The 27,294-nt window shown below is 40.1% G+C and overlaps 1 protein-coding gene across 13 annotated transcripts in view; it reads left to right on the top strand.

Annotated features, from left to right (window-relative positions):
• Nucleotides 1-27,294, top strand: part of SCML2 (Scm polycomb group protein like 2) — a 128,778-nt gene that overhangs the window by 19,965 nt on the left and 81,519 nt on the right. For all 13 annotated transcript variants that reach the window (XM_054250760.2, XM_054250765.2, XM_035288247.3 and 10 more), the window contains 3 exons: nucleotides 1,185-1,255; nucleotides 2,068-2,302; nucleotides 13,316-13,404. In XM_054250760.2, the coding sequence (XP_054106735.2) occupies nucleotides 1,185-1,255; nucleotides 2,068-2,302; nucleotides 13,316-13,404 (395 nt within the window). The remainder of the gene's footprint in view (nucleotides 1-1,184; nucleotides 1,256-2,067; nucleotides 2,303-13,315; nucleotides 13,405-27,294) is intronic.

The raw sequence follows: 27,294 nt of genomic DNA, 5'->3' as shown, positions 1-27,294 counted from the left end.
TGGGAGAGCCAATTCTGCACATCTTTTCCCAATTTCATGGTTAGTGGTTTTACCTTGGCACCTTACAGTCAACCATGGTGGTCATATTTAAAGCACAGAAATCTGCAAACACTGTCAGTCAGGTTTTTTGTTGTATTTTCCTAAAAGCTGGTTGTTAAACAATTATCAGCACTCTGTGGGGCTTTTTTTTGTTTTTGTTTTTTTTTTTGCGAAGAGGGAGTCATCTAAGTATAATATCTTTTATAGGAAATATAAGAAGCTGGTAAACGTAGATTATTCCAGGAAAGAGAACTGTCAAACCCAGTATTTTTATAGTGAGGAAATTTAACAAGACCATAGAAAAACCTCATGAATGATGAGAATTAAGCATCATGTGAATTACTGGTACTTTCCCTACTATCATCAAACCTTTTTCTCAGTGTGTTGACAGTCTGGCTGGCACAGTGAATTGAAATGTTCAAGCCAGGCAATGTGCTCTGTTTTTTGATCTTCTTCTCTAACATTATAATACGTCATGAAGACTAAGTGAGGAAGGACAGCAAGAGTCTGTAGAAAATATAGGTCATTAAAAAAATCCATATTAGTGACTGTACTGATGACTGGCTTATTGCTTTGTTCTGCCACCATCTTCTTGTCACTCTGAATGGAGATCTAGTAGTCCATTGAGAAACTACTCTGGTTTCTGGACTTTTTCTTGCCATAAAGCATCGCAGGGGTGAAATTCTGTTTGACCACACACTAAACACCTTTAGCTTCCCATGAATAATGAACAAGTGCCTTCATATTAATGGAATGAAGTGGTGAAAACATATTTATTTAATAAATTTATATTAGAGAGATACGGGTAGGCTTTGCTATTACTTTTTAACAGTTTCTTTAGTTATTTCTGTCATCCACAATTTTAGAATCACTCTGTTGTAGTCCATATTACATTGAGAGTATCTAGTTTATAATTTATATCTGAACCATTATTATCAGGATATTGTCTTATTTTTTATTTTTATGCTGTTTATGAAATATAGATCAGGACGTTTGCATCTACTCTTTTGGAAGTTTTTTTTTTTTTTTTTTTTTTTTTTTAAGAGGCATGGAACTAAAACCCATTTTAATCCTGAAAGTTGTATATACTAAAAGTTACATTGTGTATGCTTTACAAAACTATTTTGTACATGTGTTTTTTCCAGATGATTTCCACTGGGAGGAGTATTTGAAAGAGACTGGGTCTATAAGTGCTCCTTCAGAGTGCTTCCGTCAGGTATGCCAAAATTCTGTAGATGTTTGTTAAACTATTAACTTGTTGGAGGATGTCCGTGTTAGATTCTGGTAGTGTGAGGAGACAGTGGGATTGTGGTAGTGACACTGAAGAGCCAGGTGGTCTCTTTGTGTTCATTAATTAAGAACTTCTCTGTGTCAGGTATACTAAGCTTTATATGATTGCCCATCTGGTGGGAAAGGCAGACATGTAAATAAATAATTAATGAGAAGTGTGGTAACTCCATATTGGAAGGGCTCACAGGAGAGACACTATTTGAGATGGTTGGAATAGGGGGAAGGATATTCCAGGCAGAGAGAATATCCAAAGTCAAGACACATGGGCATGAAAGAATCTGAGTATTAAGGGATGGCATGGGATGGCGGAAGCACAAAGAGGATAGAGGCAATAATGTGAGAATGAGGTTAAAGGTGTGGGGGCATTTAAACTGCAGAGCAGTTGGACTTTATCACAGGCAGTGGTGAGCTGCTGGTTGGCTTATTTCAAGGGGAATGGCCTAATCAGATTCCTACTTTAGAAAGGCACTCAGGGAATATTTTAGAGTCTGTATTTGGGTTGCCTGGACGTGGACAGATGAGTGAGAACAGCAGCAGGCAGTGTTTTTATGCTGCATGTCAAGCCAAGGAGAGAGTTTGAAGGTCTTTTTCCTTAACCTTTCTTTATAGCTCAGACCTCACTCATCATCCACTGTGACTGGTATTTAAAATGTTCCTCAGGTATTCTGGTGACATAGCTGACCATGTGTCTTTTCTTATAGTTGGTACATTTTAACCAAATTTTATTTATATATATAGTCTCAGATTCCACCTGTGAATGATTTCAAAGTTGGTATGAAATTGGAAGCCCGTGACCCTCGCAATGCTACTTCAGTATGTATTGCTACGGTTATTGGAATTACTGGGGCCAGGTTACGGTTACGGCTGGATGGTAGTGACAATAGAAATGATTTTTGGAGACTTGTCGATTCACCAGACATACAACCTGTTGGGACATGTGAAAAGGACGGAGACTTACTTCAGCCTCCTCTAGGTAAGAAGAAACAGTTGTAAAAATAGCATATTCTTTCTAATGTGATATTCAATAGAAATGGCTTTAAGTGGCTTTTTGAAATTTATTTTCTTAGGCATTCTTGAAAATAGATGGTCAGATGGTTACTGTGGAGAATGCATGATGAGAGAGGAACTCAATACCATCTGTTGTGGAGTTTTGCTTAAGTACATATTTGGCATGTGTGTGCCGAAGGTTCCCCACTCCAGGGCAAAACTCATGCTAGGTCTTCAAACTTGAAATGTCAAAACCAGCTCTACTAGATTACACATGCAAATTCAGAACTCCTTCTGGGGAAGAACTTCGTAGCATTTGATACAAGGCACATGCTCTCTCAATATTGTCCACTGAGCCATTCATCAATGGGGATAACAATAGGGAAGGGTGTGATTCCACATTCAGGTTCCAGTTTCAAACTCAAGAATTTCATTTTACCTACAGTGGGAAGAAATCAGAGTAAGAGGGCAGGAATTAGTACTTTTAGGTCTTTGAAAAAGAGAAAATGGAGGTTTTAGCAAAGATTTTAAGGTGCAAAATATGTACCTTAATTTTGACCAAATTTTTCATATTTTTAAATAAAACAAAGTCTAGTTAAGCATTTTAAATGCTTTTTTTATTGCATTTTAGGTTTTGGGGTACATGTGCAGAACATGCAAGATAGTTGCATAGGTACACACATGGCAGTGTGTTTTGCTGCCTTCCTCCCCTTCACCCACATTTGGCATTTCTCCCCAGGCTATCCTTCCCCAGCTCCCCCTCCCGCTGTCCTTCCCCTCTTCCACCCAATAGACCCCAGTGTTTGGTACTCCCTTCCCTGTGTCCATGTGTTCTCATTTTTCATCACCCACCTATGAGTGAGAACATGCGGTATTTCATTTTCTGTTCTTGTGTCAGTTTGCTGAGAATGATGTTCTCCAGATTCATCCATGTCCCTACAAAGGACACGAACTCATCATTTTTGATTGCTGCATAATATTCCATGGTGTATATGTGCCATATTTTCCCAGTCCAGTCTATCATCGATGGGCATTTGGGTTGGTTCCAGGTCTTTGCTATTGTAAACAGTGCTGCAATGAACATTCATGTGCATGTGTCCTTATAGTAGAATGATTTATAGTCCTTTGGATATATACCCAGTAATGGGATTGCTGGGTCAATTGTAATTTATATTTCTAAGGCTTTAACTAGATTTATGGTCATTTTAAAAATAAAATTACTTTTTAGACTTTATTTAAAAATATGAAAAGTAAAAAGCGTGTAACTAATTTGGGGCAACGTTTTTCTTTTTAAAATTTAAGCATACCATGATGCTCTGTAGGAAAGAAATGATTTTATTTAGTTGCTGTCCTACACTTTGAGTGAATGGTGGATATTGATTTTTGTTTGTTTCCTCTTTACAGTGCTGAAAATGAAAATTCCTTGTTGCAAAGCACAATAAAATAATAGATTTTATTTGTTTTCCTATTAGTGAAAAATTCCTTGAGAACCACAAATTTAAGATATTAACAGTAGCCCCTCTTTTTAGTAATACCTCTTTATGCTGTCCTTATTCTATTTGTTCGTTATAACTATTTTGATTAAAAAAAATATGTACATATATATATTTTTTGAGATGGAGTTTCACTCTTGTCACCCAGGCTGGAGTGCAGTGGCACAATCTGAGTTCACTGCAATCTCCACCTCCTGGGTTCAAGCGATTCTTCTGCTTCAGCCTCCCAAGTAGTTGGGATTACAGGTGCCCACCACCATGCCTGGCTAATTTTTGTACTTTTAGTAGAGACTGGGTTTCACCATGTTGGCCTGGTGGTCTCAAACTCCTGACCTCAGGTGATCTGCCCACTTTGGCCTTCGAAAGTGCCGGTATTACAGGTGTGAGCCACCAGGCCTGGCTAAAATATTTTAAAAAACTAATTGGAGATATGTTATTCCAAGAAGATGGTTTGGGGCATGTTTGTTTTTTGCTCTTTGCCTTCTTTCTCCATATTACATCTTTTGTTGTTTATAATACTTCTCAAATTATACATAAATCTCTATGAAAGATCTGGGCAAATCTGGGCTTAGTGGTTCTGTATTTGGATTTTATTTCTCTTTTTGCAATATAGTAGATTTTTGCAGTTTGTTTAAAGGAGATGCTGCTATTGTAATTGTCAGCATTGCAAATGCTTAACTAGATTTATGGTCTTTTTTTTTAAATAAAATTACTTCTTAGACTTTGTTTTATTTAAAAATATGAAATGCATGAAATGCCTGCTGATTAGTATCTATTTTGGCAATATATAAAAAAATGCATAATTGGTGCCAGTTTTCTTTTACGTACTTTTGAATAGTTTAATTTCCACTTTATTATAATACAACTTATATAGTTTTCCTTTTAAAATGATTTATTTTTTTAAACTTTAAAGATTATGATTTAAAAGATTTTGAAAAGTTTTAACACAAACTGAAAGGTGTACAGGTCATAAGTATATAGCTTATAAATGAACATATCTGTAAAGCCATCATCCAAATCAGAAAATAGAATGTTATCAGCCCCTCAGAAGACCCACTCCTGCGGATAACCAGTCATAATCTCTCCTTTCCTAAAGGTACTACCATTTAGACTTCCTAACCTTATAGATTAGTTTTATCTCTTTTTGAACTTTTTGTATGTGCCTTAATGTAATTTTGGTCTTTAAATCTATGTTTGACTTTAAGCAATTATAGTGTTAAGTAAAATGCTACATTCAGGAAAATCTTGGCACATGATGGATTAGGATAATATGGGGGTTGAGAGAAAGGCTTAAGGACCAGAGAATGATTCTTACACAATACTCTCCATAGAATGGAGAATAATAATGTTGATTTTTTATAAGGGAGTATGTGACAAATCACCCTCCACCCCGTTAGTTGTTTTTCTAGCAGTAATTGTTTTTCTAATCAGATGAAGGGGATTTTGGTATAGGATCATTAGAGGATGACTTTCCATCTTACCTTTTTTGCATGTTTTGTCCTATTGATGGAGAATAGGACAAAACCTGCACCCATTGCCAGTGATTTGTGTGCCTCCCTGTCTTTTTTTTCCCCCAGATGAAAATACTTTAGAATATTTATTTCTTATTTATATATATATATATATAAAATTGCATTTTAGTTTCTGGGGTACATGTGAAGAACATGCAAGATTGTTGCATAGGTACATACATGACAATGTGGTTTGCTGTCTTCCTCCCCATCACCTATATCTGGCATTTCTCCTCGTGTCCCCAACTCCCCACCGCCCACTGTCCCTCCCCTAGTTCCCCCCACAGACCTCAGTGTGTGATGCTCCCCTCCCTGTGTCCATCAGTTCTCATTGTTCAGCACCCACCTATGAGTGAGAACATGTGGTATTTGATTTTCTGTTCTTGTGTCAGCTTGCTGAGAATGATGGTTTACAGATTCATCCATGTCCCTACAAGGGACACGAACTCATAATTTTTTATGGCTGCATAGTATTCCATGGTGTCTATCTGCCACATTTTCCCAGTCTAGTCTATCATCATCGATAGGCATATGGGTTGGTTCCAAGTCCTTGCTATTGTAAACAGTGCTGCAGTGAACAATAGTGTGCATGTGTCCTTATAATAGAATGATTTATAATCCTTTGGATATACACCCAGTAATGGGATTGTAGGGTCAAATGGAATTTCTATTTCTAGGTCCTTGAAGAATTGCCACACTGTATTCCACAATGGTTGAACTAATTTACACTCTCACCAACAGTGTAAAAGTGTTCCTATTTCTCCACATCCTCTCCAGCATCTGTTGTCTCCAGATTTTTTAATGATTGCCATTCTAACTGGCGTGAGATGGTATCTCAGTGTAGTTTTGATTTGCATTTCTCTCATGACCAGAGATGATGAACATTTTTTCATATGTTTGTTGGCCTCATATATGTCTTCTTTTGAAAAGTGTCTGTTCATATCCTTCGCCCACTTTTGAATGGGCTTGTTTGTATTTTTCTTATAAATCTCTTTTAGTTCTTTGTAGATTCTGGATATTAGCCCTTTGTCAGATGGGTAGATTGCAAACTGTTTTTCCCATTCTGTAGGTTGCTGATTCACCCTCTAAATAATCCTTTCTTTTGCTGTGCAGAAGCTCTGGAGTTTAGTTAGGTCCCATTTGTCTATTTTGGCTTTTGTTGCCCGTGCTTTTGGTGTTTTAGTCATGAAGTCCTTGCCTATGTCTATGTCGTGAATGGTTTTGCCTAGGCCTTCTTCTATGGTTTTGCTGGTGTTAGGTCTGATGTTTAAGTCTTTAATCCATCTGGAGTTAATTTTAGTGTAAGGTGTCAGGAAGGGATCCAGTTTCTGCTTTCTGTACATGGCTAGCCAGTTTTCCCAACACCATTTATTAAATAGGGAATCCTTTCCTCGTTGCTTGTTTTTGTCAGGTTTGTCAAAGATCAGATGGTTGTAGATGTGTGGTGTTGCCTCCGAGGCCTCTGTTCTGTTCCATTGTTCTCTATCTCTGTTTAGGTACCAGTACCATGCTGTTTTGATTACTGTAGCCTTCTAGTAGAGTTTGAAGTCTGGTAGTGTGATGCCTCCAGCTTTTTTCTTTTTGCTTAGAATTGACTTGGCTATGCGGGCTCTCTTTTGGTTCCATATGAAGTTTAAGGTGGTTTTTTTCTAGTTCTGTGAAGAAGGTCATTGGTAGCTTCATGGGGATAGCGTTGAATCTATAAATTACTTTAGGCAGTATGGCCATTTTCACGATTTTGATTCTTCCTGTTCATGAGCATGGAACGTTTTTCCATTTGTTTGTGTCCTCTCTTATTTCGTTGAGCAGTGGTTTGTAGTTCTCCTTGAAGAGGTCCTTTACGTTCTTTGTTAGTTGTATTTCTATGTATTTTATTCTCTTTTTAGCAATTGTGAATGGCAGTTTGTTCTTGATTGGCTCTCTTTAAGTTTGTTATTGGTGTATAGGAATGCTTGTGATTTTTGCACATTGATTTGTATCCTGAGACTTTGCTCAAATTGCTTATCTGTTTCAGGAGATTTTGGGCTGAGATGATGGGGTCTTCTAAATATACAATTATGTCATCTGCAAATAGAGACAGTTTGACTTCCTCCTTTCCTAATTGAACACCCTTTCTTTCTTTTTCTTGCCTGATTGCTCTGGCTAGAACTTCCAATACTCTATTTAATGGGAGTGGTGAGAGAGGGCATCCTTGTCTAGTGCCAGATTTCAAAGGGGATGCTTCCAGTTTTGCCCATTCAGTATGATATTGGCTATTGGTTTGTCATAAATAGCTTTTACTATTTTGAGATACATTCCATCAATACCTAGTTTATTGAGGGTTTTTAGCATAAAGGCTGTTGAGTTTTGTGGAAGGCCTTCTCTGCATCAGTTGAGATAATCATATTGTTTTTGTCTTTGGTTCTGTTTGTGTGGTGAATTACGTTTATAGACTTGCATATGTTGAACCAGCCTTGCATCCCCAGGATGAAGCCTACTTGATCATGATGGATAAGCTTTTTGATGTGCTGTTGCAGTCGGTTTGCCAGTATTTTATTGAAGATTTTTGCATCTGTGTTCATCATGGATATTGGCCTGAAGTTTTCTTTTCTTGCTGATTCTCTGCCGGGTTTTGGTATCAGAATGATGTTGGTCTCATAAAATGATTTGGGAAGGATTCCCTCTTTTTGGATTGTTTGGAATAGTTTCAGAAGGAACCGTACCAGCTCCTCTTTGTGTGTCTGGTAGAATTCGGCTGTGAACCCATCTGGACCTGGGCATTTTTTGGTTAGTAGGCTATCATTGCTGCCTTGACTTCAGCCCTTGTTATTGGTCTATTTGGGGTTTCGACTTCTTCCTGGTTTAGGCTTGGGAGGATGTAAGTGTCCAGGAATTTATCCATTTCTTCCAGGTTTACTGCTTTATGTGCATAGAGTCGTTTGTAGTAATCTCTGATGGTGGTTTGTATTTAATGTGGAATCTGTGGTGATATCCCCTTTATCATTTTTTATTGCATCTATTTGATTATTCTCTTTTTTCTTTTTTATTAATCTGGCTAGTGGTCTGTTTTGTCAAACTCTTCAAAAAACCAGCTCCTGGATTTATTGATTTTTTGAAGGGTTTTTTTGTGCTTCTGTCTCCTTCAGTTCTGCTCTGATCTTAGTTATTTCTTGTCTTCTGCTAGGTTTTGAGTTTTTTTGATCTTGCTCCTCTAGCTCTTTCAATTTTGATGATAGGGTGTCGATTTTAGACCTTTCCTTGCTTCTCATGAGGGCATTTATTGCTATATAGTTTCCTCTAGACACTGCTTTAAATGTGTTCCAGAGATTCTGGTACGTTGTGTCTTCGTTCTCGTTGGTTTCGAAGAACATCTTTATTTCTGCCTTCATTTCATTGTTGATCCAGTCCACATTCAAGAGCCAGTTGTTCAGTTTCCATGAAGCTGTGCGGTTCTGAGTTAGTTTCTGAATTCTGAGTTCTAACTTGATCACACTGTGGTCTGAGAGACTGTTATGATTTCCATTCTTTTGCATTTGCTGAGGAGTGATTTACTTCCAATTATGTGGTCAATTTTAGAGTAGGTGTGATGTGGTGCTGAGAAGAATGTATATTCTGTGGATTTGGGGTGGAGAGTTCTGTAAACGTCTATTAGGTTTTCTTGGTCCAGGTCTGAGTTCAAGTCCTCAGTATCCTTGTTAATTATCTGGTTTTTTTTTTTTTTTTTTTTTTTTTGAGACGGAGTTTACCCAGGCCAGAGTGCAATGGCACGATATCGGCTCACCGCAGCCTCCGCCTCCTGGGTTCAGGCAATTCTCCTACCTCAGCCTCCTGAGTAGCTGGGATTACAGGCACGCGCCACCATGCCCAGCTAATTTTTTTGTAATTTTAGTAGAGACGGGGTTTCACCTTGTTGACCAGGATGGTCTTGATCTCCTGACCTTGTGATCCACCCGCGTTGGCCTCCCAAAGTGCTGGGATTATAGGCATGAGCCACTGCGCCCAGCCTATCCTTGTTAATTTTCTGTCTCGTTGATCTGTCTAATATTGACAGTGGAGTGTTAAAAAGTCTCCCACTATTATTGTGTGGGAGTTGAAGTCTCTTTGTAAGTCATTAAGAACTTGCTTTATGTATCTCGGTTCTCCTGTATTGGGTTTGTATATTTGGGATCGTTAGCTCTTCTTGTTGCATTGATCCTTTTACTGTTGTGTAATGTCCTTCTTTGTCTCTTTTGATCTTTGTTGGTTTAAAGTCTATTTTATCATAGACTAGGATTGCAACTCCTGCTTTTTTTTTTGCTCTGCATTTGCTTGGTAAATCTTTTATCCCTTTATTTTGAGCCTGTGTGTATCCGTGCATGTGAGATAGGTTTCCTGGATACAGCACACTGATGGGTTTTGACTTTTCATCCAATTTACCAGCCTATGTCTTTTGATTGAGGCATTTATCCCATTAACATTTAAGGTTAATATTGTTATGTGTGAATTTGATCCTGCCGTTTAGACGCTAGCTCGTTGTTTTGCCTGTTAGTTGATGGCAGTTTCTTCATTGTGTCAGTGCTCTTTACCATTTGCTATGTTTTTGGAGTGGCTGGTACTGGTTGTTTCTTTCTATGTTTAGTGCTTCTTTCAGGAGCTCTTGTAAAGCAGGCCTGGTGGTGATGAAATCTCTGAGTAATTGTTTGTTTGTAAGGGATTTTATTTCTCCCTTTGCTTATGAAACTTAGTTTGGTTAGATATGAAATTCTATGTTTAAAGTTCTTTTCTTGAAGGATTTTGAATATTGGTCCCCACTCTCTTCTGGTTTGTAGGGTTTCTGCTGAGAGATCTGCCGTGAGTCTGATGGGCTTCCCTTTCTGGGTAACCTGGCCTTTCTCTGTGGCTGCCTTTAGCATTTTCTGCTTCATTTCAACCCTGGTGAATCTGATGATTATGTGCCTTGGGGTTGCTCTTCTTGAGGAATATCTTTGTGGTATTCTCTGTATTTCCTGTACTTGAATATTGGCCTGCCTTGATAGGTGGGGGAAGTTTTCCTGGATAATATCCTGAAGAGTGTTTTCCAGCTTGGATTCATTCTCTCCATCACATTCAGGTACACCTATCAAATGTGGATTAGGTCTTTTCACATAATCCCATATTTCTTGCTGGCTTTGTTTGTTTCTTTTTACTCTTTTTTCTCTAATCTTGCCTTCTTGTTTTATTTCATTGAGTTGATCTTCAATCTCTGATATCCTTTCTTCTGCTTGGTCAATTCAGCTATTGAAACTTGTTTATGCTTTGTGAAGTTCTCGTGTTGTGTTTTTCAGCTCTATCAATTCATTTATATTCCTCTCTAAGCTATTTATTCTCATTAGCGTTCGTCAAACTTTTTTCAAGGTTCTTAGTTTCTTTTCATTGGGTTAGAACTTGTTCATTTAGCTCAGAGAAGTTTGTTATCACCCACCTTCTGAAGCTTGTTTCTGTCAATTCACTCATTCTCCATCCAGTCTTGTTCCCTTGCTGGTGAGGAGTTGTGATTCCTTGGAGGAGGAGAGGCATTCTGGTTTTGGTTGTTTTCATCCTTTTTGCACTGGTTTCTTTCCATCTTTGTGGATTTATTTACCTGTGATCTTTGTAGTTGGTGACTGTCAGATGGATTCTCTGAGTGGACGTCCTGTTTTTTGATGATGAAGTTATTTGTTTCTGTTTCTTAGTTTTCCTTCTAACAGTCCAGCCCCTCTGCTGTAGGACTGCTGGAGGTCCACTCCAGACCCTGCTTGCCTGGGGATCACCTGCAGTGGCTGCAGAACAGTAAGGGTTGCTGCCAGTTTCTTCTTCTGCTATCTTTGTCCCAGAAGGATACCCACCAGATATCAGTCTGAGCTCTCCTTTATGAGGTGACTCTTTGGATATATGGGGGTCAGGGAGCTGCTTGAGGAGACAGTCTGTTCTTTATAGGAGCTCAAGTGCTGAGCTGTGAGCTCTGTTCTTCCATTCAGAGCTGCTGTGCAGGTACATTTAAGTCTACTGCAGCAGAACTCATAACCGCCTTTTTTTTCCTGGTTCTCTGCCCCAGGAAGGTAGGCCTTTATATATAAGTTTCTGTCATGCTGCTGCCTTTTTTTCAGGGATGCCCTGCCCAGTGAGGAGGCAGCCTAGTCACAGTCTGCCGGCAGAGGCATTGCTGTGCTGCTGTGAGCTTCACCTAGCTGCCATGTGAACTTCCCCGCAGTCCTGTTTATAGGGGTACAGTTAGAACTGCCTCTGCAGTGGCAGCCCACCTCTGTAATGGCAGACTCTTTCTGTAATGGCGGACTGCCTCAGTAGTGGCAGACCGCCTCGGTAGTGGCAGACTGCCTCAGCAGTGGCAGACTGCCTCATCAATGGCAGACTACCTTGGTAGTGGTGATCTGCCTCGGTAATGGCAGACACCCCTCCCCCACAGAGCTGGAACGTCCCAGTTCACCTGTGCTTACTGTGAAACTCTCAATCCAGAATGTTTCAGATTGCTGGTCTTTGTGGGGGTGGGACTGGCGAGCCTGATCACTTAGCTCCCTGCCTCAGTCCCCTTTTTTTTCAATTGAACTGGCGACTCTGTCTCCCAGGCGTTCTAGTCACCAGTTGAAATGGCATCCAGATTTGTGTGATTTCTTGTGCAGAGACCCACTGCGCCTGCTGAAACAGCCACACTGGAGACTCGTGGAGCTTTTTCGCCTGGGAATCTCCTGGCCTGGCTCCCTGTTTGAGTCCCCTTTTTAATCAGTTGAATGGGCGACTCTGTCTCCCATGCGCTTCAGTTGCCAGCTGAAACGGCGCCTGGACCCGTGTGAGTTTTTGTGCGGAGACCTGCCGTGTTGGCTAAAACAGCCGTGCTGGATACCCATGGTGCTCCTCCTCCTGGGAATCTCCTGGTCTCTGGGCAGTAAAAGTCCATCTGGAAATGTGACAACCACTCACCCTCCGCACTCTTGCTGGGAGCTGCAATCCAGAGCTGCTCCTATTCGGCCATCTTGGATCCCTCTCCCACCTCCCTGTCTTAATATATGCACTCATCAGGGGCACATGCCAAGTTCTTTCTAATTCTGGCATTGAGGCAAGCAGGTGTTGCATGCAACAGATTGCCTCCAGAAAGCAGGAAAACTAGCAGACCCCTGCTCCCTGCTGCATATACCAGATGCTGTGATACCATTAGTTGGTGAGATCTCTAGAAAAGACACCTGTTGAGTGATACAAATTCTAAAAGAAGGTCATTATTAGTATGTGTTAAGAGTGCTAAAGTGAGAGCTGTCTTTTTTTCTAACTCATTTTATGGAAAATGTACAGAAAAGGTAAAAGAATTTTACAATGAGTATCCCCATGCCCACTTTCTAGATTCTACCATTATCATTTTATTATACTTTATCACATATCTATCCATCTATCTGTCCTATTGATTCATCAGTCCTTATTTTTTAATCATTTCAGAGTAAGTTGTTGACATCAGTGCACATCCCCAAAATACTTTAGCATATATATCATTAATGAGTAAATATCTATAGGTTTTTTTCTTTTGAGGTAAAATTACGTGGAATGAATGTACTGTTTTGTGTGTATATGCACTGAGTTTGACAGAAAACTGTCTTTCTGAAATGAAAGAAGCCAGGGGCCCTGAGGAAAAGGGGGATAGAAGTCTTTTACAGCCTTTGCCCTTGTTTGTGTGATTGTTGGTGGTGGAATGGAAGCACTCCTGAGCTCCAGCTTAGATCACCCCTGGTATTATGGTTCATTCCCAACGTATACATGTTTGTTGGTGAATCCTAGATACTGGCTTCTCTTAAAATCAGAGTTTCTATCCCCACTGTAACATTGTTGCCAGCCAGTACAGTGGGATACTAGCATTGAGAGGAGGGTATATCTGCTCCTCTTGCCCTTGTCCAAAGTTCTTAGATAAGAAAGTCATTCTCTCAAGAAGAGTGGTGAATGAAACCTATTTTTTATACCAACCTGATATAGTATCACAGGGAGGCTTTTTCATGATATCTAATTTATTTTATTAAACAGGGTACCAGATGAATACATCTTCCTGGCCGATGTTCCTCTTAAAGACACTAAATGGGTCTGAAATGGCATCTGCTACATTATTTAAGAAGGTAAGAAAGATATTATAAAAAGCTGCCATGTTTTTATTGTTTTGGTGGGAATGCTTAAATGCTTAATCTTCTGTGACATGGAAAAGCAAACATACTTTTAAAATTACTGGATTGGCAAGTGTATTCATTTGCTAGGGTTGCCATAACAAAGTACCACAGACTGGGTGGCTGAAACAACAGAAATTTATTTTCTCAGTTCTGGAGGCTGTAAGTCCAAGGTCAAAGTGCCCTCCGATATATGCTATGCTCCACCATTAGCATATAGACATGTTTGTATCTCTACGCCTTCACTTACACTGAATATTATTCATCTTTTAAGATTTTGTGAATCTTTTTAGTGGGGGAGTGATGAAGATGAGGATGATATCCCATTGGTTTCTGGTGAGATCTCTCTTCTTGGCTTGCAGATGGATGCCTTCTTGCTGTGTCTTCACATGGCCTTTTCTCTATCCATGCATATCCCTAGTGTGTCTTCCTCTTATAGGGACATCAGTCCTATTGGATTAGAGGCTGACCCTTATGACCTCACTTAACCTTTATTACTTCCTTAAAGGTCCTATTTCCAAGTGCGTATATGTTGGGGGTTGGTGCTTCAACATATGAATTTTGGGAGGACAAAATTCAGTCCATAACAATAGCTTAAATAACAGAAATGTATATTCTCACAGTTCTGGAGGCTAGAAGTCTGAGATCAAGGTGTCAGCAGGTTTGGTTTTTTATTTTTTTTTTGAGACAGAATCTCATTCTGTCACCCATGCTGGAGTGCAGTGGCATGATCTCAACTCACTGCAACCTCTGCCTCCCGGGTTTAAGCAATTCTGCCTTAGCCTCCCGAGTAGCTCAGACTGCAGGTGTGCACCACCATGCCCAGATAATTTTTTTGTATTTTTAGTAGAGATGGGGTTTTGCCATATTGTCCAGGCTGGTCTTGAACTTGTTTTTCTTTTCTTTTTTTTTTGAGACTTGAGTTTTGGTCTGTTGCCCAGGCTGGAGTGGAGTGGTGTAATCTCTGCCTCCCGGGTTCAATCGATTCTCATGCCTCAGATTTCCAAGCAGCTGAGATTACAGGCGCATGCCACCACAACTGGCTAATTTTTGTGTTTTTAGTAGAGACAGGGTTTCGCCATGTTGTCCTGGCTGGTCTTGAACTCCTGGAATCAGATGATCCTCCAGCCTTGGCCTCCCAAAGTGCTGGGCTTACAGGCATGAGCCACTGTCCCTGGCCAGGTTTGGTTTCTTTTGAGGCCTGTTTCCTTGGCTTGTAGATGGCTGTCTTCCCTGTTTTTGCATGTAGTCTGTTTATCTGTGTCTAGTTTGTTCCTCTTATAAGGATGTCAGTTATATTGGATTAGGGCCTACCCTAATAACTTTATTTTAACTTAATTACCTCTTTGAAGACCTAGGTCCAAATACCATCACATTCTGAGGTGCTGGGGGTTAGTGCTTCAACATATGAATTTTGGGGGTGACACAATTCAGCCCATAACAGCAAGTCATAAAAAAGTCCCAAATATGATCACCCACTAGTCCAATTTCATTAGTAGCCTCTTTCTTGACATGGATATAAAAAGAATGCTCTACTGGAAGCAAATCTTCATTGCTATTTTTTATTTACATTCAGAAGTGAAGCTTCTCCTCACTTTACTGTGCGAGTACCTTTGATATTGCAGAAAAAGATGATGGGCCAAAAAAAAATCACTTGAAAGTTAGTTGGAGAAATTTGGTTTCAGAAGCAAACAATGTTAAAAACAGTCATCAGAAAGAACCTTTTATGAGGAAATACTTCCTATGTAAAAAAAGAGGAAAAATTTCTAAAATAGTGTATGTTCTTGAGAAAATGTTGAAAAGAGTATGTTAAGAAACAATAAAAGCCACGTTTTGGTTAAATTCGGAGTCAAAATATTTCTTTCTCTCCCTCTCTCCTGATTGTTTTTCAGTCATTTAACTTTTATTACAACTCTGCTTGGAATGGTAAGAATTCATTGTAGTTTTAAAAAGCTTTTGAAGAAGATTGAAGGCATAGGATGTGAAACATCAATTACTATGCCTCTTTCATTGCAAAGAAAAATTCTGTGGGTACACCTTTGAGTAAGATGAATGCAGAAAGTGGACTTGACCTACCTGCAAGGGACACAGGCAGTGCAGGCCCTTTGGTCAGTAGTGACCATATGTAAGAATAGCCAATTAAAAAATATTTAGCAGAAGTCTATTTATTAAATACCTATTATCTTGGGCTGTGGCTTTAGAAAAGCCATTGGATCTGTTTTACTAGTCAAATTGCTTAATCAGCTAGTCGCATGCCACACGTCATACACATTTTGTTTTTAATTTTTTTAATTATAAAAGTAATTCATGTGGGGGACGGGGTGGGCAGGGGATGGGAATCAAGCTATCCCCTTAGCTAGGGAAAAATGCATCTCCCTTTGTCCCATCCATTCCTTCATTCCACTCTTCTCTCCAAATTGAAGTTTTATTTGTTCTCACAGACCTTTTTCTGTACATTTACAAACAAATATGGGCTTTTATTTTCTTAAACATCGATTAGAATATATTGTATGTATTGTTCTATGGTTTACTTTTTCTCCTAACATATCTATGTTTTGGAAATCGTTCTGTTTCATTTCATATATATTTTAGGTTGTATTTTACTCTTCTGTAGAATAGATCATCAGAATTGATTTAACCCTAGAATTGACTTAACTGTAAGGATAGATGATTAGGTCATCTCCACATTCTTGTTTAGATCAGCTCTACAGTAAGCATTCTTATAAAGAACTTTGTGTATAAATGTGGATGGCAACATTCTTGAAACTAGAATTGCTTGTTCAAAGGGATATATGTTTTGGCTGGGCGTGGTAGCTCACACTTTGGGGACTGAGGCAGGAGGATCACTTGAGCCCAGGAGTTCAAGACCAGCCTGGGCAACACAGTGAGACCCTGCCTCAAAAAAAAAAATTGAAAAAACAAAGAGACGTATGTTTTAAATGTTGATATATACTATTAAATTGCATCCCAAACGGGTATTCTAAGTCAACAGTCCATAACCTTTTTGTCACCAGGGCTCGGTTTTGTGGAAGACAATTTTTCCATGGATGGAGGGGTGGGTGGTTTTGGGATGATTCAAACACATATTTATCATTAGATTCTCTTAAGGAGCATGCGATGTAGATCCCTTACATGTGCAGTTCACAATAGGGTTTGCACTCTTATGAGAATCTTAACGTCGCTCTTGATAGGAGACAGAGCTGAGATGATAATGTGAGTGATGGGGAGTGGCTGTAAATAAAGTTGGAGATTTGCTCGCTTGCCTGCTGCTCACCTCCTGCTGTGCCACCCAATTCCTAACAGGCCACGGACCAATACCATTCTGGGGGGTGGGGACCCCTGTTCTAAGCTATGCTCCACTATTAGCCTATAAACATGTTTGTATCTCCACACCTTCACTAACATTGAATATTATCCATTTAAAATTTTCATGAATCTTTTTATGGATGGGGTGGTGAAGATGAGGATGGTATCCCATTGTTTTAATTTGTATTGTACTGATTACTAGTGAAATTGTGCTTTTCAGATTTGTTTAATGGCCTTTTGTTTTTCTTTGGATTGTCCGATTATAGCCTTTGCCTATTTTACCTTTTTTTTTTTTTTGAGACAGAGTCTCACTCTGTCGTCCAGGCTAGAGTGCAGTGGTATGATCTCAGCTCACTGCAACCTCTGCCTCCCGGATTCAAGTGATTCTCGTACCTCAGCCTCCCAAGTAGCTGGGATAACAGGCATGTGCCACCACACCTGGTTAATTTTTGTATTTTTAGTAGAGACAGCTGTCACCTTGTTGGCCAGGCTGGTCTTGAACTTCTGACCTCAGGTGATCTGCCTGCCTTGTACTCCCAAAGTGCTGGGGTTACAGGCCTGAGCCACTGTGCCTGGCCCTTTGCCTGTTTTTCTATTGGATTTCTTTCCTTCTTAGAATCATCTTAAATCCTCACTTTTCCTTGATTTTGGCCTCTGGATGGCCAATTAATTAGGAAGATCCACTCACTTAGCTTCCTAATTATATATCTGTTCTGTTTATTTCTAACCTTACCACCACTGCCCCTTGGGCAGGCTGTCAACCTAAAATAACAACAGAGTAAGAGGCTCTCCCCGACCCCCCCAAAAATATAGAGTCTATTTGGGAACGAATGACAAGGGATTACAATGCAGGATATTTGTGCTATGATGGATAATTGGCATATCTGGTGAAGGTAAGGCAAAGGGAGGCTTTTAAAGTCAAAAGAAGGAAGGTTACATAAGTTGTTTGAAACACTTATCTTGGCTACAAGGATCAATAACAAGAGTGGTATTCAGGGTTGAACAGTCTGTTACTGGATAGATGGCCTTGCAGGAGTATTCTTTGTGTAAGGTTGTGGTTTTCAGAGAGTCCTTGTAATAGTTTTTTTATCATAGGCGTGTGTACATGAGAGTCCCTCCTCTCTGGTCCATTTTGTTAGGGTTTGGCATAAGTGACTCCGTTTTGATTCTGACAACTTTTACAAGGCTTTCCTCTTGCCTGAACTGTTATGCTAGTCTTTTAACTGCCTCTAATCTTCACCCTTTCACACAACTGCTAGAAATATGTATCTCATACAAAAATCTTACCACGTTATTCCCCCGTTTAAAACTCTTTTGAAGTTCCTGGTTGTACTCAGGATGAAGTGTAAGTTTTCAACATGGCCTGTTAGGTCCTGTGTGATCAAGTTTAGGGATGCTACTCCCTGTTTTCGATGTTATGTTCTTAAATTGCTTGTAATAGCTTGTAGATACTGTTTATTTTTAGAGCTGTGCTTTGACTCATGCTGGTTTTCCCTGGTTAAGTTCTACTTTAAGATTCAAGTCATACATTAAATCCTCCAAGATAACATCCCTAATTCCCCCTCTCCATTCTTACACTTTTTTTGTTTTGTTTTGTTTTTTTTCCTTTGGTGAGACAGAGTCTCCTCTGTCACCCAGGCTGCAGTGCAGTGGCACCATTTCAGCTCACTGCAGCCTGCAACCTCCACCTTAAGTGATTCTCCTCCCTCAGCCTCCCAGTAGTTGGGACTACAGGTTCCTTCCACCACGTCTGGCTAATTTTTTTTTTTTTGTAGTTTTAGTAGAGATGGGGTTTCACCATGTTGGCCAGACTGGTCTTGAACCCCTGACCCAAAATGATCCACCCACCTTGGCCTCCCAAAGTTCTGGTGTTACAGGTGTGAGCCACTGTGCCTGGCCTATTGTTAGACTTCTGTAGCACCTTTTACATATCCCAATCTTTGTATGTGTTAGATTATATTATTATTTTCACTGTCTCTCTTCTTGGACTGAGTCCCTTTTGAGCAGTTAGCATGTCTTTGTATTGTCAGTGCCTATATTAGCTTCTGGACACATACTTGTTAAAAGAATGAAGAAAGGATGAAAGAGTACAGGAAGATGAATACATATGGAAGGAACAGATGGGCTTCGTTTTGGACATGTTGAGGTGTCTCTGGGAAATTTGAGTAGCGATGACTATCTGACTGTTGAAAAGTTGAGAACTTAGAAACAAAGTTTGGCTTGGGCACATGGATTTGGAAATTTTTAGCATAAACAGTAATGATAGAAGCCTTGAGCTTGAGTGAGCTAGCCCAGAGAATATACAGAAGGAAGAGAGAAAAATGTTAAGGTGACAGCATTGAGAAATACCCACCTACCTTATAGGGTGGGTAAAGGGATAAGAGCAGCTGTAGAATTAGAGAGAGGAGGAAAACTATAATAAACCAGTGTCATTGAATCCAGTGGGGCAGAGTTGCAAGGATTAGGGAGTGGTTAACAGTCTCAAGTACAGCTCAGAATTACACAGTGCCTGGCCCATATCATGTACTTAAGGAAGGTTAAGTTAAGAGGGAAGCTGATTTTTGACTATTTGGTAGACAGAAGATTGTCAGTTACATTAGCAAGAGCTGAAGTCCAGGAGAAAAGTATATTCAGAGCTAAATTTATAATTTTTGGAGCAGAATATTGATATAGATCATTCCTCATGGCTTCACTTTACTATTTCTATAAATAGACCTCAATGATGGAAAGATGACTTGAATCTGGGAGATTGAGGCTGCCATGTGCTGTGATCTCGCTACTGCATGCTAGCCTTTAGCCTGGGTGGCAGAGTGGGACCCTGATTAAAAAAAAAACCCTCAAATTCCTATTTCTGCAAAATAGGAAACTGGCAAAGTCTGGAAGAAAATTTATACGTAGGTCAAATGTCTACTGTGTTCCCACACAGGCAGTGAGGTTACTTGCTGGTTGGGGAGGAAGTCAGTTAACAAAATAACAAACATATAGTGAGGCTACATCATTTACCTTAAGGAGAATGGTAAAGGTTTGGAACAGCTGCTGTATGGGATGAGAGAGGGAATTGTCTAGGGTCACATGACAGTATTTTGGAGGGCTTAGCTAAGGATGAAGGGTAAAAATATGTGGAATTACATGTAATAAGCATATGGGAGGGACTTTGCTGTAGCAGTGCTCAGCAGCTGTATTAGCCTGTATTGATGCTGCTGATAAAGATATGCCCAAGACTGGGAAGAAAACTAAGTTTAATTGCACTTACAGTTCCACGTGGCTGGGGAGGCCTCAGAATCATGGCGGGAGGTGAAAGGCACTTCTTACCTGGTAGCAAGCAGCAAGAGAAAATGAGGAAGAACCAAAGGGGAAACCCCTAATAAAACCATCAGATCTCATGAGACTTATTCACTATCATGAGAATAGCACAGGAATGAGCGGCCCCCATGATTAAATTACCTTGCCCTGGGTTCCTCCCACAACACATGGGAATTCTGGGAGATGCAATTCAAGTTGAGATTTGGATGGGAACACAACTAAACCATATCGGCAGCTAAGTATAAATAGGTGAAGGAGATGGTGATATTGAACTAAGGTTTGGAGATAACAGGGCAAGGACAAGGGAATAAGTTGGTTTTTGGTGCTGAGAAGAAAGTAGTGAAATCATGCTTTGTAACCTGGATAAGAAAGGATATGATAGAGTGTTTGAGTGTTTGGTCCTTTAATTTACATCAGTGGTTCTCAACTGGGAAGAGGGTGTGATTTGCTTCTCCAAGGGAGATTTGGCAGTGTCTGGGGACATGTTTGGTTATCAAAACTGTTTGGGGGGTTAGAGGTGAGGTGCTACTGGCATCTAGTGGGTAGAGAGACCAGGGAGTGCTGCTTCACATCCTACAACACACACACACACACACACACACACACACACACACACTCACACTGTGGCTCCAAATACACACACACACACACAGACACACACTCTTGTGGCTCTACATGTCAGTAGTGCCAAGGCTGAGAAACCCTAACCTGTATGTATTAATCCATTAATCCCCTGGTGAGCTCATCTAAGTTCCTGGCTTTAAATACAGTTTATATGCAGGTGATTTTTAAATTTGTATTTCCACTCAGACCTCTTACTCCCAAATCAGGTTTGTATATCCAGTGACCTACTCAACATGTCCTCTTGGATGTCTGATGGATATCTCAAACTGCTCTACCTGTTAACCTCCCTATCTCAGGGAGTGGAAACTATCCTTCTAGTTTCTCAGGCCTCAAACCTTGGTAATTATTTCTAGATCACACTCTACATCCAGTCCGTAAGGAAATCCTATTGACTGTACCTTCAGAATACAGTCAGCTTTTCATATCCTTGGGTTCTGCATCCATGGGTTCAACCAACTGCAGATTGAAAATATTAAAAAAACTCAAAATACAGCAAAAACTAGTACAAGTGAAAAAAACAATATATATAACAGCTATTTATATACCATTTACATTATATTAGGTATCATAAGTAATCTAGAGAGTATTTAAAATATATAAGAGGATGTATATAGGCTATATGCAAATACTGTGCCATTTTATATCAGGGACTTGAGTATCCTTGGATTTCGGTATCCTCAGTGGATCCTGGAAGCAGTCTCCTGTGAATACTGAGAGACAAATGTATGTTCACAATCCAACCACTTCTTGCTGTCTACATTGTAATCACTCTGGTACAAGCTATCTTTTTCGGTTGGATTACTGTAGTAGCTTCTCACTGGTCTCTGCATTTATAACTTTACAGGCTATCATCAGTACAGCAACCAGAGTATTCCTTTTAAAATATAAGTCATGGCTGGGCATGGTGCCTCATGCCTGTAATTCCAGCACATTGGGAGACTGAGGTGGGTTGATCACTTGAGGTCAGTAGTTCAAGACCAGCCTGGCCAACATGGTGAAACCCTGTCTCTACTAAAAATTCAAAAATTAGCTGGGCATTGTGGTGTACGCCTGTAATCCCAACTACTCAGGTGGCTGAAACAGGAGAATTGCTTGAACCCGGTAGGTGGGGTTGCAGTGAGCCAAGATCGAAACACTGTACCCCAGTCTGGGCGACAAGAGTGAGACTGACTCAAAAACAAAAACAAACAAGCAGAAAACCCACACAAATCAAATTATATCACTCCTCTTTTCAAACTCTTCCAGAGGCTTCCTGTTTTACTCAGAGCAAAAGCCAGAATCCTTACGGTGACCTATAAAACTGTATGTGATGTGACCCCTCCTTATCTGACCTCATTTCCTACTGCTCTCCTACTTACGTATTACATTTTACCCACACTCACTTCCTTGGTGTTCTTTGAACATTTCAGACACAGCTCCTGCTTTAGGGCCTTGACTCTGCCTATTTCCCTCCTTCAGATTTCTGCTCACCTGTCACCTTCTATATGAGACATGTTTTAATTTCCCTATTTAAAGTTGTACAACCCCTCTTTCTACATTGGTCTCTGGATTTCTCTTACTGTGCTCTATGGTCTCTATTTTTTGCATAGCACTTATTGTGGGGATTGCTCCTGCGAAGGGCCCTTGACAGGACTCTCGCCATCTTGAGCTTGAGCCCATACACATTTCTCCTCTCCTGGAGGCTGTTGAGCTAAGGGAAAGGAGGAAGTCTGGTTGCACTGATTTTATAAACATCAATCTTTGCCTCTGACATTTGCAACAGAATGGCTAAGCTCAGGCCTTGTGCTCTAATGAGACATCGTATGGTTAGACATTGTGTGCCTCCTAGTTCCTTCTCTGCACAATAACTGTATGACTTTGTTTACCTCTGCTAACTCAATCATATTGTTTGAATATAATCTTATATGAATAGGCAAGGTTAGAATGACATTTGGAAAGGTCCAGCTGTACCTTGTTAACGATCTTACTTGCTTGTTTGACTGATTTTAGATAAACATATGTTTAGATTTATGACCCCCTTTTGCAAACTTTATTGTCCCTTTGCTGTACACCCTATGATTAAGAGTCATACTTTCTGTACCCCTTTTCTTGTGATTTATGTTTTTGATTTTATTTCAAGATACAATGGAATGTACGTCACTCCTCAAGCACTGAAAGGTATATAACCTGTGGTGTGCACAAATAAACTTGCTGTCTTGGCACTTCCTACTCCGGCATTGCCTGGCAGTCCTCCAGACCCCACTCTCTATCTATCTTTTCTTTTGCGCACTCCCTCTTCCAGGTTAAGAACACTTCAGTAGGGCTGAGGCTCTCCGCTGGTTGGCAGCCCCCCGGCAGACATGCCGGACCCCCACAACTTATTATTTCTAATATATGTATTTTACTTTTAAATTTATGTTTATTGTCTCTTCTCACTAGCATGTAAATAATGTGAGGGAGGGATTTTGTCTTTTTTGCTTAATATATCCCAAGAACCTTCAGTAGCGTCTGGAATGTAGTAGATACTAAGTAAATATTTGTAAATGAATAAATGAAGGCTAAAGGGCTAAAATTCTTGGTGAGGTCAAATAAGTAGTTGATTAAAAATAAGGAGATAGAAGTTAATGTATTAATTTGTGGTCAGAGGTAGGTACTGGGAATATAGCAGTAAACAAAGCATAAAATATACCCTTATGGAGCTTACTTTCTAGTTGGGGAAATGTTTAATAGATCATGCTAAATAAAGAAAGTATATCTTATGTTTTATACTCTTACATGCTTAAAAGAGAGGTCGACATTTTAGATAGGTTGGCCAGGAGGGTCTCACTGAGAAGGTACCTTTTGATCTGAAGGAAGGAAGACAGTGAACCATGAGGCTGCAAGAGTAGGATTATTCCAGGCAGAGGAGTGATGCAGAGAATGCCGAGACTGGTTTCGGATTTTGTGGGACATGGGAAGAAATAGCCTTTAAGGAAAACCATATTGTAGGTAATCAAGAAGGGAGGTTAAAAAGCTGGGTGTGGTGGCAAGTTCCTGTAGTCCCAGCTACTTGGGAGGCTGTGGAAGGAGGATTGCATGAGCCTAGGAGATTTGAGACCAGCCTGGGCAACATAGTTAGGAGACCCTGTCTTTTATTAAAAAAAAAAAAAAAAAAAGGTATGGTAGCTCATGCCTGTAATCCCAGCACTTTGGGAGTCCAAGGCAGGTGGATAACCTGAGGTCAGGAGTTTGAGACCAGCCTGGCCGACATGGCCAGACCCCATCTCTACTGAAAAATACAAAAATTAGCTGGGTGTGGTGGCGGGTGCCTGTAATCTCAGCTACTCGGGAGGCTGAAGCAGGAGGATAACTTGAACCCAGGAGGTGAGGGTTGCCGTGAGTCGAGATCATGCCACTGCACTCCAGCCTGAGCAACAGAGCCAGACTCTGTCTCAAAAAAAAAAAATAAAAAAAAGAAGGGAAGTGGTTATAAGAACACTCTTCACTAGCAGTCTTCTAGAATAGAACCATTTTTGTCTCACCATAAAAGAAAAGAGAATGATCCCTTGTTTATTTTAGCTATTGTTTTTGCAAATTATATTTTTGTGTTCAAGAAGTCATTAAAGAACTGGTGATGATGACAAACCAAATTCTTTAAAAACATTTCACTTAACATAATGACCTCCAGTTCCATTCATGTTGCTGTATTGACAGGATTTCATTTTTATGGTTAAATAATACTCCATTGTGTGTGTATATATATATCACGTTTGTTTTTTAATTCACCCGTTGATGGACACTTGTTTTTTTGTTTTGTTTTATTTCCAACTTTTATTTTAGGTACATGGGGTACATGTGTAGTATGGATAGATTGTGTGTTGAGGGGGTTTAGGGCACCGATGATTTTATCACCCAGGTAATAAGCATAGTACCTGATAGGTAGTTTTTTGATCCTCACTCTCCTCCTACCTTCCACCCCCAAGTAGGCCCTGGTGTTTGTTGTTCTCCTCTTTGTGTCCATGTGTACTCACTGTTTAGCTCCCATTTATAAGTGAGAACATGTAGTATTTGGTTTTCTGTTCCTTTAGGGTAATGGCCTCCAGCTCTCCATCTGTGTTGCAGAGAACATGATCTCATCCTTTTTTATGGCTGTGTAGTATTCCATGGTATATATGTACCAAATTTTCTTTATGCAGCCCACCATTGACGGGCATCAAGGTTGATTCCACATCTTTCCTATTGTGAATAGTTCTGTGATGAACATATGCGTACATGTGTCTATGGTAGAACAATTTATTTTCCTTTGGGTATGTACCCAATAATGGGATTGCTGGGTTGAATGGTAGTTCCATTTTAAGTTCTTTGAGAAATCTCCAAACTGCTTTCCCCAGTGGCTGAACTAATTATATTCCCACCAGAAGTGTATAAGCATTTTCTTTTCTCTGTAATCTCACCAGGATCTGCTGTTTTTTGATTTTTTAATGATAGCCATTCTGACTGGTGTGAGATGGTATCTCATTGTGGGTTTTTTTTTTTTTTTTTTTTTTTTTTGAGACTGTGTCTCACTCTGGCTCCAAGGCTGGAGTGCAGTGGTGCGATCTTGACTCGCTGCAACCTCTGCCTCCCGGATTCAAGTGATTCTCATGCCTCAGCCTCTCGAGTAGCTGGGACTATAGGTGAGTGCCACCACACCTGGCTAATTTTTTGTATTCTTAGTGGAGGCAGCGTTTTACCATGTTGGCCAGGCTGGTCTTGAACTCCTGACGTCAGATAATTCATTTGCTTTGGCCTCCCAAAGTGCTGGAATTATAGGTATTAGCCACCGAATCTGGCCATCTCACTGTGGTTTTGATTTGCATTTCTCTAATGATTAGTGATATTGAGCATTTTTTCTTATACTTGTTGGCCATTTGTATGTCTTCTTTTGAGAAGTTTCTGTTCATGGATGGACACTTTTGATTCAGTATCTGGCTATTGTGAATAGTGTTGCAGTAAACATGGGAGTACAGGTTTATATCTCTTCAGTATACTGATTTCCTTTCTTTTGGTTATGTACCCCCAGCAGTGGGATTGCTGGGTCATTTGGTAGTTTTATTTTTTTCTCTGCTTTCTTACCATTAGTTATTGTTTTGGTCTTTTTGATAATAGCCTTTCTTACTAGGATGAGATGATAGATATCTCATTGTGGTTTTGATTTGCACCTGTTGGCCATTTCTGTGTCTTCTTTTGAGAAATATCACAGGTCTTTTGCCCATTTTTAAATCAGGTAATTTGTTTGTTTTTGCTATTGAATTGTTTGAGTTCCTTATATTTTCTGGTTATTAATCCCTTGTGATGGATAATTTGCCATTATTTTCTTTCTCTCTTTCTGTAGGTTGTCTTTTCTTTCCTACTTTTTTCTTCTTTTTGAGATAGTGTCTCTCTCTTTTGCTGAGGCTGGAGTGCAGTGGCACGATCTTGGCTCACTCTAACCTTTACTTCCCAGGCTCAAGCAGATCCTCCTGCCTCAGCCTCCCAAGTAGCTGGGACTATAGGCATGCACCACCACACCTGGCTAATTTTTTTTTCTTTTGAGATGGCGTTTTGCTCTGTCACCCGGGCTGGAGTGCAGTGGTGCAGTCTTAGCTCACTGCAACCTCTGCCTCCTGGGTTCAAGCGATTCTCGTGCCTCAGCCTTTCGAGTAGCTGGGATAACATATGTGTGCCACCACGCCCAGCTAATTTTTGTATTTTTAGTAGAGATGGGGTTTCACCATGTTGGTCAGGCTGGTCTCGAACTCCTGACCTTGTGATCTGCCTGCCTCGGCCTCCTAAAGTGCTGGGATTACAGGCGTGAGCCAATTTTTATACTTTGTTTAGAGATAGGGTTTCACTGTGCTGCCCAGGTGGTCTCTAATTCCTGGGCTCAAGTGATCTGCCCACCTTGGCCTTTTGAAGTGCTGGCATTACAGACATGAGCCACCGCTCCCGGCTTAGGTTATATATTTTAATCTTAAAATTGGTTCCATTGCATTGCTTATTCCTGTCTGTTGTTTTGTTGCAGAAAATATACATTGCCATTTGAAATTAGTTTGCTTTGCTACAGAAAGTTTCAGTCTTTTATATGACAGTGTAAGGTCCTGGTATCCTTATGTGTGCTTTGAATGTTTTCTGCATTTTGTGAGCATCTAGCACAAATTTCTCAACTGCCATGTTTATTCTTTGTTAAATGCAGCTTACTCACCACTTTTTTCTTCTCATACATAGTAACAGTCAATTGATCTTTAGCCCTTTCATGTAACACTGCTTCTTACTTACCAGCTGTTTATCAAATACTTTGATCTTCGATCAGTCTACCTTTTGACTTGCCGACTTTCAGGGTGGAGTTTTTTTTTTTTTTTTTTTTTTTTTTGGTAAGCAGAGTCTTACTCTGTTGCCCAGGCTGGAGTGCAGTGGTAAGAACATGGCTCACTGCAGCTTCGATAACTTCGTGGGTTGAAGTGATCCTCCTGCCTCAGCCCCCTAAGTAGCTGGTACCACAGGTGTGCTGCCACCATGCTCAGCTAATTTTTGTATTTTTTTTTAGAGACGTGTTTTGCCATGTTGCCGAGGCTGGTGTCAAACTCCTGAGCTCAAGAGATCCACCTGCCTTGACCTCCCAAAGTGCTGAATTAG

Source organism: Callithrix jacchus, chromosome X, assembly GCF_049354715.1.
Source record: "Callithrix jacchus isolate 240 chromosome X, calJac240_pri, whole genome shotgun sequence".
In the NCBI taxonomy this organism is placed as follows: domain Eukaryota; kingdom Metazoa; phylum Chordata; class Mammalia; order Primates; family Cebidae; genus Callithrix; species Callithrix jacchus.
Note: the sequence above shows the minus strand (reverse complement) of the source record. Positions and strands in the feature narration are given on the sequence as shown.